The sequence below is a fragment of the Tinamus guttatus genome, unplaced genomic scaffold (genome assembly GCF_059628265.1).
Source record: "Tinamus guttatus ecotype Peru unplaced genomic scaffold, ASM5962826v1 Tinamus_guttatus_pri_ptg000599l, whole genome shotgun sequence".
Lineage (NCBI taxonomy): Eukaryota > Metazoa > Chordata > Aves > Tinamiformes > Tinamidae > Tinamus > Tinamus guttatus.
The window spans coordinates 16,332-36,450 of NW_028289133.1; the positions used below are offsets into that span (position 1 = coordinate 16,332).

Sequence of the window (20,119 nt, forward strand, 5' to 3'; positions counted from 1 at the left end):
CAGACCCAAGGACAGGACCTCATGGCTGAAAGACCATTTCTAGGACAGGCAACTTGACCCCTCGGCAAAGGATCAGGTGACCACAATATTTGAGAACTCTCCTGCAGCCGAGCTCAAGTTTGGAGCCACTTTGTCCCTCTGCTCCCAAGGGCCAAGGGGCTTCCCACAATAGAACAATGTCTTTATGGCATGAGAAGACTTTCAAGTCCCCTGAAAGATGATCAAATTGGGGTAGATGTCAATCATCAGAGCACATCCCTTCCAGCCTTGCTGTTGGGCCAGGCAGAGCCCAGCATCGCCAGTGTCTCTATAACCCTCTTCTCCCACAGGCATATCCATTTGATGCTAAAAGGCATGGTCTACCCCCAAGAAGAAAAGGGTCTTAGTTCTCTTAGGGAGGAGGGAACTAACTCTAGAAGAACCAGAGAGATTGTAGATTCTAGTTTAATCTAGATTCTAAGCTATTTTGACAGCTAAAGAAATTCATGTTGTCATGTCCCAAACCCAAGTCTTCTATGCTCAAGCCACTGGCCAACATTCCTACCTATATCAGGGTTAAAAATCTCTAGCAAGAGGCCCATATAGACCTGACTTTCTTCTCCATATTCATCCAAGTGACCCATCCCAAAGCTTGGCCCAGCTCATGCATGCTGGGCCAAGCTGAGTTAGGGACAACCTTGCGATGGACTCTGCTTGCATCCTCTGGAAAATCAGGCCAGGCAAGTTCATGATGGGAAAAACAGGGAGGGAAATTCTGGCTCAATCCAATCCCCCAGCAATGTTTGCATGGGGCCACATCTTCACCTCTCTGGCCATCACCCAACCCCTCCTGAGTGTGATGTCCGAGAAGGACAAGATGAGACATGCTGAGGAGGTGACACCTCTCTCCCAACTATGGATCACCCTAGAGCAGATACCTTCACTGTTGCCATCCGCAGCACCGGGGCAGCACAGATCTGGGGACAGGGCAGGTAGGGACCAACCCAAGCTCCTCCAGGCCTTGCTCTTGGGAACTACCGCTGTGTAGGGGTTTGCCAGCAACTCCAGCAGCACCTCCAGGCCTTCAGCTCAATCGGACCATCTGACAAGCACACCCAGGAGGGCATGAGTTCATTAGCAGGTTTGTAATTACAGATTTCACATCTCCAGAGACACGCGGCTCCAGATCCTGGATCGTGGCTGCAGCCAGGTCCAAAGAGATGCTCCGCTCATCCCCAAATGTCCCGCTCACCCCATTCCCATGCCCAACTTACTGCATCATGATGGGAAGAGGTGAACAGTCCATCCCGCAGAGCTAACGTAGCTGCAGGTATCTCTCCCTGCAGAATAAATCAGGGGGGAAAAACACACAAAAAATAAGATGCAGGGGTGTAAGGTTATTTTCTGAGGCTCACTGGAGCAAGCAGCCATACGCTGCGGTCCTCAGCAAAGCGGGCAGCGATTCCAGCCCACACACGGGCAGCTCTGGCATCTGCAGCGTTATCTGCTGGCCCACGTGCAGGCCCAGCTCCCCTCCCGGGGAGCTTGCAAAGGTTACTGAGCTTATTAAAAGCCTGATTCATTATAGTGCCTTTGTAACCGCATCATGGGTTCGGGTTTAAATGTTAATTGAAATCTATTTCTCCAGGATAAATCACACCCCGGCAGCACAGCTGTTTCCCTAGAGATAAGCGAGGAGCGTGCACGGCTAATGTAAAGGAAGAATTGACATAAATTGACATTTGCTGGAGCAAATCCCGAGGGCAGATCGTACGTCGGCTCGGCGTGGGCACAGGTTTTCTTCTGCGTCCTGGAGGGAACCCAAGGGACACCCCTGAGATCTCCACACTCCCAATGGCCTTGGGCACCTTGGGCAGCTCTGAGACTCTTTGCATGGGGTTCAGCAAGTCAGGGGACTGCTAAAAGACTCCAAGTGCTGTGTTCGTGGTGGGTTAGCCATTAGGAGAATTAAAAAACACACACATGTGAGTCTCACCATGAGGCATACTGTGTTCCATTGCTCCTTCCCCAGCCATCCTTTTTGTCACATGAAGAGACATCAGAGGATGCCAGGTGTGGAAGAATGGGAGCGTGGAGGTAGAAGAAGGATGGGGAAGGCGGTGCATGAGCCCCAAACCCGTCCCAGGCAAGCGAGGTGGATCCTGAAGCCATGCCTCTCGCATCTTCGTGGGACACATCTCTTCTGAGACTGCAGCTAACGATGGGTGATGGCTGCTCCTTGGCCCCAGCCTTGGGAATAGTCAGATAACAAGATCAAGTTTGTGCTCTACTACTTTGCTTCCACATGGGCTTGGGCAAGGAGATCTTGTAGATCTCCTTTCTAATAAAGTCTCCTGTAGTCTTAATTTGTTATGTTAATAGGAGCCCTAGGAAGCAACCTACAACCATTTCTGCCACCCCAGGACGGGCCAAATGGATCCTCTCCTGAGCTCCAACCCCTTGAACCAGGGATGTGCAGAGCCAGAGCTGGTGTCCTTGCATTTAAGGACACCAGCACTGGTCCTTGCATTAACCTTGGTGGGTCTTTCCTCCCATGAGCTTCTAGAATTGACAGCATCCTGCAGCGAGGATGCCATTCTCTGCAGTGAGAGGGTAAGGTCACTCAGAGACATACAAGCAAGAAGCTGAGGTAGCTTTGCACTTACATTCCTGCAAACGGGGCCTTGGGAAGGTTTGTTTGCTTGTTTCATCCTCCCTATCACATGCCCAGCCCCGCTCTGGGGTCAGACGGACTTTTGACTTCAGTAGACTTGCCTTGGGGCTGAGAAAAAGCCTCGTGATCCTTCTCCATTGGGAGGCCACAAGGGAAGCTTGTTCGTCACAGATCCCTCCCTTCGGGGCTCAGGAGAAGAAGGGGGAGGTTGTCCAGTTCCAGGTATGTGGGACAGTAAAAAAAAAAAGGCAAAAAAAAAAAGCAAAAAAAAACCCCACCCACAATATTAAAGCTTAGAAATAGAGTAATTTAGAAATGGAGAAGAGGAAGCAGCTGGATGGCTGCTTTCTCTGGATTCATTTCTAATGTGTCCCTCCCCTTGCCTTAAAAATGTTCCAGCTCCAACCAGCTGCTCTCGCAGATGTCGGCCTAACCCCAGCCTGCTCACTTTCCTACAAACAGCCCTGTTGTATTCGTCAGGTCCCTGACCAACACGGGATAAGCTGGGCTTTGGCTCGTTTACAGGTCCCATGACACCCAAAGGACTGCCAGGTCCAGGCTGGGGCAATGCATCCATTGGGAAGAAACCCTGTGGCCGATTTTGAAGCTCTTTGGACAAGGCAGGAGGTTGACAACCAAAATGCACGTAATGCAGAAGGCAAACCTCATGGTGGTGGCACTGGTGACTCTGAAGAAGGACCTTTCTTGCCTCTGTAGACCTTCTTGTCTGGCTCCCATCATGTAGGGATGGAGCTACTGAACTGAGACACTGCCATAGACCAGATGCTGAAGGCTCCTCTGTCTCTTGTGTCTCTGCTCCAACACCGCTTGCAGCAGACCTAATGCTGGATCAGGTGGCCCAGGACCTCATGTCCTACGATGGAGACGCCTTCACCAGATCCAGATGTCAGGAATCTCCTGGGGAGATCAAGTCAGTCCAGTTGGTGGAGATGAAGACACAGATCACTGTGCACTGAAGGGGACATCTAGGAAAGGGTGCTGGATCTCATGTGAAGCTTGCAGGGACTGCGAAAGAGAGTAGGAAATGAATTTGGCCAGAGGTAGCCACCTTGCAGAACACAGAACCAAAGTGATTTAGGCATGGGACACCTTTTTTACCTCCTTTCTACCCTGTGGTCTGTTCACTAACCAAAAACCGCCTCCTCCTCTCTCTTGCAGACCCAGCTGCAATGCAGCAGGATTTCCCCCACGGATTCGCATCACTCTCCCAACATTACTGCACTCACTGCTTCTTTTTCCCAACATGAACTTTTCCGTATCCGCACCAGGGCTGATGGGACCCTTGGCACAAAGGACGCTCTTCATGTCCCCAGGCAGATGCAAGCGGCTGGGACATCTCCACCTCGTTTCGCAGAAGCCATCAGCCTTTTTCAGCCTTTTTTGTTGTTTCCCCCGCTGTAGTGCAGGTGTCCCAGCAGGGCAGACGACCTGACGCTGATGCTATGACCAGCCGGGTCCCCACCGCCCTCCCCATGCCCCAAACAATCGCTCTCATTCTTGCGGGCGGTCAAAGCGCGCCCGAGGCCTGGGCTGCTCGTGACATTGATTGGCAGGTCCCCGGGTGACGTCTGTCTTCCCCTGCGATGCAAACGGCCGGCAATTAGCGGCTGCGCGACCTAATGAGGTTCTGATGATGGGGTCAGCCGACGTCTCCTCTGGGTAAGAAGCCACGTGGCTGCCGATCCCACACGGGGACGTGTCGCGTCTAAACCCGCGCGGCGGCCTGACACCCTGGTGATGGGCAACCAGCTTTGCCCCACCGTGCAACACCAGGTTTCCCGGCCAAATTGCAGACTGGGTATTAGGGATCCTCTCCAAGCTGCTTTGACGCACATGGACCAGCACCTTGGATGCCCCGGGCTTGGGGACAGCAGTGCATGTCCCTGTCACCATCCCGTGCACCAGCCCACGGATCTGACTCTGTGGATGCGGGTGTTGGTGCAGATCCCTCTGATGCCCCCAAATCATTTTTTTTTCTCTTGAAAAACGTTTCACTTGCTTTTCCTTCCAAACGTATCCACTTTTTGCCAGGAATACAGGGAAAACGTGAGCACTGGGTTGAGATTTCCTGGCCCAGCAGGCAATTCCAAGATTCTGAATCCCCAAATTCAGGGAATAATCATTATTGTGTTTTATTTTTCCATAGGAAATCATTGATGGGGGAGGCACTTTTCAGCTCCTGCTTTAGGTGCTGCCACAGCCAAGAGCAGGGCAGGGATTGAGCCCAGCATCCAATTTCTCCCCCCCAAAATCCTCCTGGGGACTCAGGAACTAGAGCAAATCCAGCCCAGGGTATTTTTTCACAGCCCCAGAAGATCACCTTGGATGAACATGCAAACTTCAGGATAAAAAAAAAAAAAAAGGCAAGAAGCAAGAACAGGGTGCAGCCGGGTCGGATTTGTCCTGCTGGTGTGGAAAAGCCTCCGGCTCCAAAGGGATTGTGCCTCAAAAGCAAAGCAGGCTCGAGCAGAGTGGCCCAAAGGGCTCCTTTTTTTTTTTTTTTTTTCTCCTTGTATTTCCCTCCACTCCAAAAAAGGCTTTTTACAGTGAAGTAAAAAAAAAAAAAAAAAAAAGAAAAAAAAAAAAAAAAAGGGAACGGGTCTGCCCTGCCCTGTCCTTTGCAGAAAGAGGCCTTTTTCTTCCCAGAAATGAGTCACTGGGCAAAGTTTACCTCTTGCATCATCGGTGACTCAGAGCACCTGGGCCTAATTTCAGCTTCCAAAGTTCCCCAAATTGCCCTGATTTTTTTTCCTTTTTTTTTTTTCCCTTTCCTTTTTTCCCTCCCCCCACCACCATCCTCACTACCATTGAAATAAGTGACATTTTCTGCATTCCTGCCAGAGGACTGCGAAAGGATGGGAATTCACTGGAGACGAAGACAGCAGTGGGGAAGGGATTTGCTCAGGGCAGAGCTCGCTCTGTGATTCCTGTCCTCCGATCCAGCTGTGAGCTCTGCGCTATGATAATTTTTATTTATTTTGCGTGGGGGGGGAAAAAAAAAAGAGAGAAAAGAAGCAGAGATCTTGTTTTGTTTCCCCCCTTTGCCCAAACCCCGCAGTCCTGCTTTATTTTGGGTAAAATGGCCCCAAGAGCACGTGCATCCAAAATAGCCTGGCCTGAGGCAATGCCGCATGGTGCATGCAACCCCCCCACGAGGGATGCATGAACCGTCCCCCCCCCCAAAAAGCTTCCACGGGGCAACGCTACAGGGTGCATGCAACGCCCACGAAAGGTGCATGCAATTGCCCCACGAGAGATGCATGCAGTTCCCCCACGAGGGGTGCATGATCCCTCCAAAAGCTGCCGCGGGACGATGCCGCATGGTGCACGCGAGCCCCCGCGTGACCCGGCGCCACACAGCTCGGTGCAGGCGAGCCCGCTCGCGGCGGGGGGCTCGCAGGCACCACCCAGCCTTCCTCCCGCCGCGTTTCCCCATTGCAGGGCCCACGAAGCCGGGGTGAAGGGGGGGTCCCACGCGCGCACCCACGCGCGGCCCCGGCTGGGGGTGGGGTAGAATGCCAGGGAGGGGGCGTGGTCTCGAGGGAAGGGGGCGTGGTCAGGGGGTCAGATCCCGCCCCCTCGGCGTCGCCCCGCCCCCCGCCTTCGCCCTCCTCGCTTACCCATGGTGCGGCGCGCGCGCGCGCGCCCGCGGGGCTGGCACTGACGTGGCCGCCGAGCGCCGCCATCTTGTGCGCCTGGGCGGAGAGCGGCCGAGCGGCGGCAGCGCGGGGGAAGCGGCTCCGAGCGGCACCGCCCGAGCGCAGCCAGGGACTCTGCCCGCGCCACTGCCCGCGCCGGTAGGTCCCCGCCGCCCTCCTGCCTTCGGCGCGAGGCTCCTTGCCCGCCCTGCGAGGCGGCGGTGATGGGAGGTGGGGGGGGGTGCGGGCGCTGCGGCCTAGTCGGCGCGGAGGCGGCGGCGAGGCCTGGCGGGCGCCGAGCGGCGGCGGCGGGAGGGAAGCAGCGGGGGAGAGGGCTTCGCCTCGGCGCCAGGCCCCGCTGGCGCGGGGGTGAGGGGGGATGCGGCGGGATGGGCCTCGGCGCCCGCCCCGAAACTACCCCCGGCCTCGTCCCGGCCCGCCCCGCCCGGGAGCGGGGAGAGGCTCCCGGCGCTTCCTCCGGGCCGCGAAGGGAGACGGGGCGCGGGGCAGCCTCCGGCGAGGCCTTCTTCGGTTAGAAAGCCTTCGCTTCGGTAATAAACCTTCACTTCGATAATAAATCTTCACTTGGGGTGGAAAAAAATCTTTATTTTAGTTCATAAGTCAAGGGCGAAGGTAAGTGGATTTTTTTTGAGCCCGGAGCAAACTGTTTGCTCGTTGCTGAGCTTTGGCGATCCAGTTTTCCCTTGCAGAGCAGGTCCCGGTGAAAGGATATTGTGCTGTGGCCAAAAGTGCCCTGTCCTGCTGCTGTGAGTAATTAACACGGTACTTTATAGGCTAAACCCTTGTGTGTTACAAGCCTCTTCCCAGAGGAATCTGTTTGCCCCAATCAGACACGGCTAAAACTCTCTCGGGTCCTAAAGCTGCCTAAATGTTGTGTTTGACATTGACCTTGTTGCTCTGCTGCCAGATCCCTGCCAAACTAAATTCCACAGGTTGATTAGAGTTGTATCCAGAGGCTTGTTTGGAAATGTGGCTTTGTCAATAGCTAAAACATGAACTATTTATGTAACACTGTGAACTTTGTTTGATGATAAGTCTTACAACACCCTCTTTGAAGAATATCCTCCTAACCTTATTTTTCAGGCAAAGAAACCAAGTTGAAGCGAATTGCCCAAGGTCATTCAGCAATGCAGTTATTACTATTTTTACTACTGATTGGATGAGCTTTGAGGGGAAGAGGGAAGCAGGAACCCTCTCTAGCTGAAGTGAGGGCTGCTTCTTGGCTTTAATGAAATTTGTAATGAAATTGTCAGTGTGAGTGGTTGTAGATTTAACAGCTTTTTTTTAAAAAAAGGGGGATTATCTGAAACCTGCATTTAGGAAGCTGGTGTGACGCCACTTATTTCCTCTATTAAAAGCACACGCGTTGTCTGCAGTGCTTGGGAACCCTGTTGGACTGCTTTCTCAATAGCACTAATTACACTGGGTGAAAGGGTGAGGAAGCCTCACTTGAACCTCTTAAAACTCTTTGTTTGCCAAGTTTATTGGCCCGTCTACTGTGCCAGAACACGAGGAATAAAAATGGCTCAAGCAGATGTCATTTCCATTCTGAACAGCGCTTATTGCTGTGATGTCTTGATAATAATTGCAGGATTGTACCCAGAGAACCTGGATTGGGGTTAGAGTGTGAGTGTCTGAACGCTCAGGGTGTTAATGGGTCCCTGCCACAGCGTTTGCCAAATTTTGGAGCTTGGCTAGTCGTGAAATGCAACCCAAGTCTGGAAAGGGCCTGGGCAAAAGTGCTGCATTCCTGACCGGTGCGCGCAGTTCCTTGCGTGCATTAGTCACGCTCGCCAGGCAAGCGGCAGGACTAGATTTACAGTTGTTTCAAGGCAAACAAAGTGGGCGGAGGGCAGGGAGGAGGCAAAGGGCTGGATTTTGATCCTTTTTCTGGCCAATTGTGTTCTGGTTAACACCTGATTGGAAAGTTGCTTTAGTAGCATTTTTGCCTCTTGCTGAGGTGCAGTTACCACGTGAGCTATTGATTATTTTAATTGGCAAGAGAAGGAAAAGCTCAAATACAGACTTCTAAATAGATTTGTAGGGTTGAAGTTAGAGGCATTTTGCTTTAAAAACAAAAAGTCAGTTTAGGAGAACTGCTGAGCTGTGCAAAGATGAACTTTCAAGCTAGAACTTTTAGATTTCAACAGCCTTTACAAGCATGTTTAATATCTTGAGTTCTTTATAGTGGATAGACATTGTGAACAGAAATTAATAACGTTTTTCTTAAAATAAATACTTTTTTAGAAATCTTGGAAAGTTTTGCTGCTGAAGTGCTATAGAGTTTGTGTCACAGCTAACACTTGAGCATCACTCCCTTTCATTATCTGATGAGTAAAGAAGTTTTAGAACCAGCTTCCTACTACAACAGTTTTTTTAAGTTAATCAGCACTTTTTTTTTTTCTGCTTGCAAGAATCCAGTTTTGTTTCTTGTTTCTAGCCCCTGCAAACACTGACAGACTGTGGCACTACTGCTGATGTTTTGGTTCTGATAGGACTCTCAGGATTAATATAGCTCTTATTACATGATAGATAGTCAGTATATAGGTTGTAGTTTCTGCTTTGTCATATTCCCCAACCCCAAATTGAGTTTCATTACTGAGGCTCTCACACAAGTTCTTCTTGTTTCTACTAAAAGTGTAAATTTTGACTGACTTTCCTGAGTTAGTTCCTGACTTCTTTTCTGAATTAGTGGGAATGAATAACAGGATATTTGGCTTAAAATGCAAGTTTTTGGAAGTTATAACTAGTCTGGCCTCAAACTCTACAGAGCTTGTGTGGACACAAGTGCTTTGTAATGTGTAGTAAGAACATCCACCATTTAGCAGGTGCAGATGTAGCTGCAGCCAAAACTCAGGTGCCAGAGTTGTCTTGTCAGCACCAAATCTTTTTCTGAGCAGTTGCAGACAGTCTGCAGGGAGATGATGGACGTGCTTTATCTGACAATGCCAACAGTGATTTCTGCACTACTTCCACCTGTCAGCCTCTCTTTAAAATAAAATATTTGGGAACAGGTGTGTGAGTTCCCCTGTGTGTTAGTTTACATACTTTAGAGATATGCATCACAGTATATGATTGTTTAAAATGGCTAGAGATTTTCCTAGGAAACAGAATTAGCTTGTGCCTCAAGATGAGAGGAAGACAGTAAATCTGATTTGCTTTTTGAATACCAAGTTAAGCAGCCTGCTCTTTTTTCTTTGCTGGACATCAGTATTTTCCTGCCTGGTTTTTGAGGAGTGACTTTGTGTGGTTGAGTTCATTAGGCAGAGATCGATAATCTGGGAAACAGTACATCACTCCAAAGGAGACTTTCCTGCTTTTGTGTCTTTACCCTTGTTCTGAACTTGCAAATGGCAATATCTTCTGTTTTTATGCCAGTCTGAGTCCTTTGTTCTCAAAAGCGTTTTGAAAATGCTTTATATGGCTAATGTGTATAAACAGCACCTGCTTGAAGATGGTAAGGTACTAAGGCACAAAGGTACAGTACCCTGATGGATTTTCTTTTCTAATTTCTCGCTTGTTACTGACTTGTTCTCCACTTGCCCTGAACGTACAGTGTACATATACATGCTTTTTAGTTGCTAGTTGTGTGAGCTTTAGCTGGCCAAATTCATCTAAATACTTTGAGGTGGGGATGTGCAGTTATGTAGCTTTAAACAGCCTTTTTACATGACACTTCAAAATCAGTGCTTTATTTTCTCTTAATATCCTCTAAAACACAAATGCACCATTTATTTCAGATGTGACACAAACACCTCCACTGTGACATGGAGAAAATGGCTGCAGTGGTGGTTGATATTGATCATTTAACATTCCCCTTGTTTTAACAGATCAAACTTAAAATGAATGGGGGCTTAAGGTGATGACAAGCTCTGAGAAAGAGATTTTTGAGGTAGTCTTTATTATGATGGCACTTAATCCCCAAATAATCCCATGTTGATGAAGGAACCTAGCAAGCTTGTTAGCTACTCTCAGCCTTTAAACCAAACCTATGCTTATTGCCTTGCAGTATGGCCTAAAGTCTCAGGTAACTCAAGTGAAAATTGTTATTTAAGTTAAGCCTGTGAATGAAAAGGCCTTGTTGGTATTTGGTCATCTTTCACTGAGGTTATCAGATGTGGAAGGCCAGTGAACGACTTGTTCAAACACAGGAATATTCAACTGTTTTTATAGCAATGTATAAAAAGGGTTTTGATCAAGAGCCATTTTCAAAATTTGCTGTACCAGCACATTTTAATCTTCAAAGAAATTATTTCAAAGGAATGCAGCTGTATTTAACTGTCTGTGCCCTCTGAGAGGTGTCGTGAATTGGTCCTAGATTAATACTGAAATTTCTGTAGTGTTTTATACTTGTTGGATCACTTCTCACATTATCCTTTAAAATGGTCTTTAAATAGTAAAGAACAAGCTGCCGAGTTAATTTGCCCCTTTTTTGCCTGTTCTCACACATTTCTCCAAAAGCAGTTGTTAAATGAAAAATCAAAAACAGAAAAAAAACCCACCTTTTTCCCATCTTCTTTACTCATGGGTTTGGTGATCTTTTCTATTTTCTGTAATATCTTGTTTTTCTGTTGGTATCTGTACATGCTATGCCTTCAACTCAAAATCTTCTGGAATTCTATAAAGTAGCACTGTGGTGCAGGCTGCCTGTTACCAAAAGACTAAATTCCTAAATGAATATTTCTGTTACATACCAAGTTGATTCTTGTTTTCCTGTGACTGGTAAACAGTTTAAGTATTAATAGCAGCTTAGGATCTGTGTGTTCAGGTTTCAATTAGAGGTGGAGCTAGTGTTTAGACATGTGTAGAGTAGGCTTTTACTCTTTTAAACACACTTGTGCTTTCGATAATGTCTTCATAAGCATGCATTTATCATAAATACCTAAGTAACTAAAGCTGTGATAAATGTTTAGTAGAGCAGTAACATGTGCAGCTGTAACACGGAGCTATTGGGAAAGAAACTTTTGTTGAACCTTTATCTGAAATACTGCTCTTTACTAACACAGTTTTCAGATTTTCTCTTAACATTGATATTTTGATTAATTAGAAATGTACTGCTGGCCAGCTTCTCCTTGAAACTCCTCATGGAGATCTGATGGTTTCCAAAGTTAACAAACACTTTCTATGCTTCTGTGTCTTGGAGCATATAATAAAGAGGAGGTAGAAAATTCGTTTCTCTAGTAGAATTTATCCACTGTAGAGAGCAGATTGCCAAAATGATTGAGCCCGGTGAATTTTGTTACACGGCATTGTAAAATCCTCAGAGCTTGTGCCACAGAAGTGAAGGAAATGTGTGTGTTTTTTTTTTTTTTTTTTAATAGTGTGGGCCTAGTTTCTCCAATTAGTTAATGAATATGGCATCTCTTCCCCTAGTCTCTGAGTTTTTATATTCTGGTATGTTTAGAGAAGTGGTATAAAATTGAATGAAACCAGGACGTTTGCTACAACTCTTGGCTCAAGGAAGTTTGATTTGATTTTTTTGTTTGTTTGTTTTGAGGGCTGAAAATAACTCTTCTAGAGGTGCAAAATTAAGATTAGAGAGATTTCAAGAAGCAGCTATATCTTCCTTAATGTGCCGCACACTATCTGTGTAGCTTTTACACCAACAGCTCATCCATGCAGTGTGCAAATCAAGAAGCACAGTTGATTTTTCAAGATAAGCGGGACTGAATGAAATGTCACTGAAGTGCGTTAAGGCACAGTTAACTACAAAATGCTGCAGATCAGACACTGAATTGTGTTTAATCTTGAGATACTCCTCAGCTTTTATTCTGACCCTCTATAATGAATAGAAGCAAGTTCTAATTCAGTTGCTCTATCTCTCTAACAGACACTGGAAGCTTTCTGGAAAAGGCTGCCCGTAGTCCCGATTACTTATCTAAATGTATCACTTGAAAATCTGTTGCTGAAAATGCTGCCTTTCCTGAAGCAAAACTGCAGTCTATCCAGTGAGTCTGTGCTCGCTGTTTACCAATGACACAGTTTATCTTAACTGAACCTGCCCAACAAGTTTTTACTGGGGTGCGTATTGAGGTGGAGTATGTGAAGGTGATCTTGCTTCAACGCCCTGGGGAGAAGCCCGAGTTAAAGAGGGAGATTCTGTTCTGGCCTGGCTTGAGCTCCCTGAGGGGCGTTGGGCCTCTGTTTTTAGGAACTGGATTCGCAATGAGGGTGCCATAGGCTGCAGAAAGACAGTCGGGCTGTTCCTTTTCACACACAAGTCTTTCTGCTCAGCCTCGTGGATCCCTCTTTCAAAGATGTGCGAGTCTAAACACATAAGTAACCCATAAGCTATAGTCTTTGCATGTTTTCAGGCTTTTTTGGGGGAACTTGTTAAGCCTCTATTGTTTTCCCATTAGGACATTTAATCTGAGCTAAGGAAAATAGAAAGCCATGTTGCAGTATAGAATATAAGTAGCTTATTGGCAAATCCTGATATGGGCAGGACTGCACGTTTTGAAGTTGCCTGGTGCACCTAGGTGTCTTTGAATCTCCCCATATTTTCAGCCTGTTCTTGGGCTCTGGCTAATTGACTGAAAGGAGAATTAAACTAAGCAGTCTCCGCACTGAAGTGCACTCCAAGTAATCGCATGATCCCTCAGCTGAGTTGTATTAACGGGTGGTGATGAAGTTGTGGGAAGCAGTTCTCAAGCGTGTCCTGCCGTTTTCAGTGCGACGGGCTCTGCGTTGTTGGAAGGCATGACTGAAAAAGCAGCGACCTGCCCTTTAGAGATGATCCGTCACTGTTCTGAGGGTGATTTCCCTGAGGTTTTCTATTAATGCTGCAGAATTACCTAAAGGTGCTTCAAAGTGATCAAATTACTGGCAGGGATAGTGTAGTGAGGAGGGCAGTATAGAAAAATACATAGGGATAAGTAAGATGGTGTACCCCACATCACAACCACAAATGGGTGTGCAAAGGGCTCTCAGACTGATAGACCAGTTTTCTTTTCCTGTGGCAGTGGGTGAACTTGACTCTTAGCCACTGGTTCGAGGATGCTGCTGCTTGTGCTGAAGCTGGAAACTTCTTTTGCCCCAGCAGCATCTGAGGAACATTCTGCTGGGAACCACAGCAGCTTGTGGGAGTTTTGCAGATGGGTTTCACGTAACAGGGTTTTTCTTTTTTTAGATGCTTTAATTATACTGCTACTTTGTAGTGAAGGATCTAAATATATTTTATATATATATATGTAATATAAAAACTGTGAGACGTTTTCATTCTCTATTTAAAAAAAAAATCTGTCGTGTGCCTTTGAGTACTAAAGTAGCTGCAGAAGTGGTTTGGAGAGTGAAAATGTGCAGGAAACAAGAAGGAAACGGAGACAGTTCTTAAGCCTGTTTCAACTTCTCGTTCTTCACAGAAGACAGATAAGTGCTACAAAAGTAACTATGAAATTAATACTCTTGGGTCCTGGTGGGGCCCTCTTGACCTAGGAACAGTCAGGTACCAAGAGACTAAGGGGCCTAATGGGATTCACCAAGGCTATAGGCAAGCACAGGCAACTTGTGAAGGCCAGAATGTGACATTGTCATGAATGTCAGAGCAAGGATTAAGTTTTAATTGATTACAGCTCTTGAGCATTTAATAACCTGTTAGTCTTTTAAGTATGGTTTTACTGCTGAAGGCTTTGTACTGCTGCAGAAAAATAAAAATGAATGCAGGGCCTTAGGAATTTTATCTTGCTACAGAAATTCTTTAACTTGTTTTGGAGGGTTATAACAGCTGTGGTAACAGATAACAGTTCAAACCCAAATACTGCTTTTCAGATGAAGTAGGAAAGAGAGGCAGCGTGAGGAGCCAGACAAAGGCAAGGTTTAAACGTCCTCCCTGCAGCCCAGTCAGAGTTGCTGTTTACTGCTGAGGAGTGAGATTTCCTGCTGTCTGAAGGGGTGATTTGGATAAATAGAGACTCTAGGAAAAATGCTGTCTTTGCTTTCCAATTAAGTTTTCTGTTTATACAGCTTTCATATATTTGGCTGGCAGCTCAATATCCATGGTGATACTTCAGAAAAATATGAATGAAATCATGGCATAATAGAACTTCCAAACCTTTTGTTTAGTTTTAATCCGTCGATTGCCCTGTCTGGCTCATAGAGGAGCCAGCTCAGTTGAAAGCCTCTACCCTATCGCGTTTCAATCACGAAAAGCAAATGCGCCCTGGACTTCGGTTTCTTGAGCACGTTGCAGGGTTTGATGTCATCCAGGAACTTTGGAGTGTTCCGTGGACTCGCCCGGGACGCTGCCTCTGCAGAGACATGTGACTGGAGCAGCGCTGAGCTCTGGGGTTGAAAATTGTTCCGAGCGGGACTTCCTGGGAACAGCAGAACTGCTTAGACGTACGCTGAATGAGGAAGCAGCGTTTCGTGCATTCTTAGCACTGGGCTAAACAGAGCAAGATTTTTGGTCTGTGGTGTAGTGATTCAATTTTCAGTTCAAAACTCATTTTAGTTATCCTGAGTTGATGTTCTGTAAAGCAAATTTCTACCCGGAATTCTGCTTCAGGTTTACAGCTTCAATGCGGAGTGCTGGATATCTTCAAAATATCTTCAGTACAAATTTAACATTACCCTTCAAGTTGTATGACTTAGTATACAGGAAACCTGGCACCTGAATGTTTTATATCCTGACTTTGTACATTCCTGGTATCTTAGGCTTGTTTTTTTCAGTTGGACTCTAGCTCTTGTCAAACTTACCTGAGATTAACTAGATAAAGTAGTAGTAAAGGTGTGAGTTGTCACTAGTGCCATATAACATCCCCCTCTCTGCTTTCTGTATAGCCATAAGGTTACTTTGTATTTAAATTTTCATGTTTTATATTAGCAGGATAATATTTTTTGTGGTGCTGTTACGTTCTTCTGTAAATGGCATAATAGTAAGCTTAAAATATTTTTTAAAAGCTGTGGAAATGGGTAACAGTGGATCCCATTCCAAGGGCACAGCGAGTGTTCTGTAACTGCAGAAATCAGAGGCGACTTCCTCGGTTCCCAAAACAGGAAGCTCCAGATATTTTTAGTCATTTATGAGCATCCCGAGTGAATAGCTTACAGTGAGCAAAGAAGCATTCATTTCAGAGCCTGACTCTTTTAATATAATGATTAATTTTTGATGGCTGAGCTTCAGTAAACATTGACTTGCTTTCTAGAGAAGGTCTGCAATGTTAATGAAGCCAGTTCTGCTTCGTGTTTGCCCTACGCTGGCAGGCGGCTTCCTCGGGCTTGGAGAGGACGGGAACTGCTCCGACTAGGAGAGGACTGAGGCTGTGTGTTGAATTTCCTCCTCTTTAGTGCACTGATTGTTTCTTCTTCAGGCAGTAGCGAGGAATAAACAACAGGGATATGATTTTAAACTTTTTAAAACTCAAATTTAAAGTTTTTTTTTAACTGTAGGTCAATTGGAGGAGGAAAAAAAATATATAATTTATAGTAACACCTTAGACTGCAGATAAATTACACCATAGCAATGGGGGACAAAGTACCTGCAGCAGTCAGTTGCTGCATCTGTTATGGTTTGCTTCTCCCACAAATAAATCTAAGAATAGTATTCAATGGTAAGATCTCTGAAAGACTATTTAAAAGCTTTAAAGCAGTCAGGCCTATCTCTGTGTCTCTGATTTGGGTAAGTTCTGGCTTATCTGATGTTTCTATTGCTTCAGCATGGGAAGATCTGTGTGCCTGGGAGCCTAAAGAATTTATGTTCATCTGGTTTATCGGTGCCGGAACACAATTGTTTTTAACTGTGTGGTACTGTGATCTCTCCTTTTTTCTAGACTTACTGGCCAGTGACACCATATCTCAACCATGGGAAATATTTTTGCTAACCTCTTCAAAGGCCTTTTTGGCAAAAAAGAAATGCGCATTCTAATGGTTGGTCTGGATGCTGCTGGAAAGACTACTATTTTGTACAAACTTAAACTCGGTGAAATAGTAACTACTATTCCTACTATAGGTAAGACTTTTTTCTTTTTCTCCCCTCCATTTATACAAACCACTTTGAGATTTGAGAGCTGTCGTTTGCAGCACGTTGATTAAAGTGCTGTTGATTTAAGTGACTTCGTGCTGTACCCCGATGTGCCAGTCGGTACCAGCCTTCACTAAGGCTGTGTTATGAAGGCAGCACAGCCAGATCTAAAGGCATGGGAAGAGATTAAATGACTGCTTTTTTTCCCCCACTTCATTCCTTCTCTTCAGTTGACTGTGAAACAACCCTTTATGTGCTGTGGAAGTACAGTCACCTTATTTTAAGAGGCATCGGGTAGTTCTGATTGAAAAAAAGGAGGGTGGCTTTTCTGGGAACTGGATTTTGGCTTATTTTAGACATTTAAACTTTAAATAATGTTTTCAGGCTGCGAGCATGACTTGGAAAATGCCACAGGTGGAGGTTGACTGAGGTTTTGCCACCATTTTTCTTGTAGGTTTCAATGTGGAAACAGTAGAATACAAGAACATTAGCTTCACAGTGTGGGATGTAGGTGGTCAGGATAAGATCAGACCACTCTGGCGCCATTACTTCCAGAATACCCAAGGTGAGTCTTCACACTTAAATCACAAATTACTGGGATAAAGTTATTTTCAGTACCCCTACACAGATAGTCTTGACACTTTCTGGGGAAATGATGTTTGTTTTAGCAGGAGGTGTGTGTGTGTGCACACGTGCTGGGCTGGCTGTTACGCTGAGGTTCAAAGGGAGTGGAAAGAAACGTAGAAACCAGTCCTCTTGGAACCTGTCCTCCCCGTCCCTCTGAATCAGATTCAGAATTCTGCTTTTCCTCTAAAAGCTTTGCAGCTCCCCAGCCTTTACTTCAAAGCAGAGTCTTTAGTACTTGTCATTTCATACAAACTTAACAGGCCTGTGAATCGAGGATATGTCTCTTCTTCCACTGGTCTGCCTTTAAAATGTAAAATACAGATGCATTAGAGGCCTGTCATAGGAGTTTGGGAGTTGCTGCTCCTTGAAAATATGGTGTGGTTATGTAAATTAAACATACAAGCCCCAAAAAATTGCACATGCAAGCGAACAACTCGCTTTCTCTCAACGAGAGCAGATTCTCTCTCGGACATGGAATTACAACAGGGTGAAAATTGTGCCTTTTTTTCCTACATGCTGTTTTGCATTTTCAAAGTTTACTTCTGACTTCTGGAACTGTGGAATTGCTTGTGAATAACTCCTGGTGCTCACTGCTTCTGATGGTTTGCTTCTTTCCAGGTTTGATTTTTGTGGTTGACAGTAATGACAGAGAACGAGTGAATGAGGCCAGAGAAGAGCTTATGAGAATGCTGGCAGAAGATGAGCTTAGAGATGCTGTTTTATTAGTGTTTGCGAACAAACAGGTATGCCCGAGCGAGGCGTGTGTCTGTGGGAGCTCCTTAAACACTCTGTGTATTTAGGAGCTGGTACCTGCTGAATTTGACATGAATGTTGCCAACATAATAGGTATGTTCTCAGCTGGCAGATGTCTGTTCACCTCTGGGCTTACTGTCTTCAACAGAACTTAAATTGCCCTCTTCTCGCTTGAAAAGTGCCTCTTCAGAGCAGTGTTGAGCAAAGAAGTTTCCCATATTCTGTTTTAGTGGTGATTTCTACAAGTTTGGCATTAAACTGGCTGGTTTTGAGTGTTGTACCCATCTAAGCTTTCTGTGACAGAAAAGAAGCCCAGAATGCCCAAAGCTGGGACCTCTAATCCTGCAGTGAGGGTGCTTGAGAGCACAAGTTGTGCTCGTGGAAAAAGGGAGTTGCCTCTCGTTATATTCACACTGAATGGTGAGCTCTGCTTTCCTAGGCCACCAAGCTAACTTTTTTTTTTTAAAGTAGGTTAAACCCAGATGTTACAATTCTTAAATATAGCTAAGTAAACTTCAGTTATGCAGGAGTTAATAGCATCCTGCTTGATCCGTTGTGCAGGCTCTGGAAGGTAGAGGAGCCACCAGTCTTCCCTAGTAGCAGGAAAGGGAACTATAAACAGCAGCTCAGTGTGACCTCGTGAGAACAGTTTAGCTCCAACTGAAATCATGGAGCTGCAGTGGCAGAAAGCATTTCCTGGATGGAAAGTGAATGAAAACAGCCCTTGAACTGTAAGCAGCTTTGGGTCAACACCGAGTGGCACTGTGACTGATTCCAAACATTTAGCCTCCTAACTTTTGTTTTCTTAAGAGAAATAGCCCTGCTAATACAACCAGCAGTGGGTGATCGTGCTTTTAACCTTTGGAAATAGCTTCAATAGAGAAGTAATCTGCTGAGTTTTTCTGAAACAAAAAGCTTGAAATCAAAAGTAGTCCTTAAGTTCCTCTGAAAGAGAAGCTCTGAAAGCTCTTGGGTTTTTTCATAAACGGGTTGGAAGCTGCTCATGGGAGCTGTTTAGGAAGGTCTGCGTTTCGGCTCGTGGTAGGAGGGTGAGTGACTCTGCTCTTTCCCCCAGGACCTGCCCAACGCCATGAATGCAGCAGAAATCACAGACAAACTCGGACTGCATTCTCTTCGTCACAGGAACTGGTACATCCAGGCCACCTGTGCCACTAGCGGAGACGGCCTCTATGAAGGACTGGACTGGTTGTCCAATCAGCTCCGAAACCAGAAATGAAACCGTAAACCTTCCTCTCCCCTCTTTTTTCCACCCTTCCCTCTTATTTCCTCCTATTCGCCCTTCGCTTTACTCTAATGTGGCAAACTGTGCTACTTTGTGGTATTGAGTGCCGGAAGCTGTTTTCATTTCTTTTTGTCACAGTATATATTGCACCATGCTGTAAATGTGGCAAATACAAGCCTGAAAACAGTTAGGTTTCTTATTTAATGTAAATAGTTTTTCTTTCCAATGAGGCAGTTTCTGGTACTCCTATGCAATATTACTCAGCTTTTTTATTGTAAAGAATCAACTCACTGTTTAGTACTCGGAAGGGATTAAAGTGGATTAACATAAGGGTTGCCAGTGGTCATTGTGCAGTAGAGCTAAATACTATCTCTGTTGGGTTGTGAGATCTGTGAGATCCATTTTGGTGGTTGGTTTTTAACCCGAATTCTGTATTTTTTTAAGTAGTCGGGGAAAAGTAAAAACACTTGAACACACAAGTCTGTTTGACATAGCTTCTGCTCTTCTACCCCTAATACGGTGACTTTTAATTCTTTTGAAGCGGTGAAGCAACGATCGACACCAAATTAGCTTCATGCAGATTCCAGCTGGTCGATCTCCGGTTCTTGGTGCAGCTCATAGTATGTGCTCATTTGTTCATACTTGTTAAAAGACTTTTGTCAGACTCGGTTTAGATGAGCTTTGAGCCTCATGCTAAACTTCTGACTTTGGTTCAGGTGAGGTTCCATAGAACTTGAATAATTTCTGGAAGTCACATTTTTAGCCTGTTGTATTTGTCCGAAGTGTTTTGTACTTTTCTCGTGTGTAAACCACTCCAGAAGGCAAACCTTTCCACAGAAAGCACAGCCTGTACTAGCCCTAAGCTCTATAGTCAGAAAGTACTGTACTTAAGTAAAAAATGCCATGAAAAAACCCCACCAAACATGTATAGTATCTAGGAAAAACAAACAAAGCATGAGAGTTTGGAGAGTCATTCCACTCTAGAAGTACTCAGTCCCATCTTGAAACAATCCCATATCTGTATATGTGTGAAAACCCTTGGCATCCCTCATACTGCAAGGTTCAGATTTGCCATCAGAAAAAAAAGACCTCTTTTCTTTTGTATTTTGATAAACACTGAAGAAGCTGGAGCTGTTAAACTTTAACTTGAGGAACTATCAGAACTGGTTTGTTTAGTGTTGTGGAAACCTTTATTGCTTTCAATA

At 45.6% G+C, this 20,119-nt stretch overlaps 1 protein-coding gene across 1 annotated transcript; it reads left to right on the plus strand.

Moving 5' to 3' along the window:
• The first annotated feature begins 6,321 nt into the window (after positions 1–6,321).
• Positions 6,322–19,454, plus strand: ARF1 (ARF GTPase 1). Its single transcript, XM_088534757.1, has 5 exons — positions 6,322–6,471; positions 16,101–16,279; positions 16,746–16,856; positions 17,537–17,661; positions 18,747–19,454. Exons 2-5 carry the CDS (start codon positions 16,132–16,134, stop codon positions 18,906–18,908), a joined length of 546 nt encoding a protein of 181 aa, XP_088390883.1. The 5' UTR covers positions 6,322–6,471; positions 16,101–16,131; the 3' UTR covers positions 18,909–19,454.
• The last annotated feature ends 665 nt before the right edge of the window (positions 19,455–20,119 follow it).

Bases quoted from the DNA above. Each gene is read 5' to 3' on its own strand.
- ARF1 (XM_088534757.1), top strand. From the start codon at position 16,132: ATGGGAAATATTTTTGCTAACCTCTTCAAAGGCCTTTTTGGCAAAAAA. The intron at 16,280-16,745 runs GTAAGACTTTTT...TTTTTCTTGTAG, and splicing joins AACTACTATTCCTACTATAG to GTTTCAATGTGGAAACAGTA. The intron at 16,857-17,536 runs GTGAGTCTTCAC...GCTTCTTTCCAG, and splicing joins TTACTTCCAGAATACCCAAG to GTTTGATTTTTGTGGTTGAC.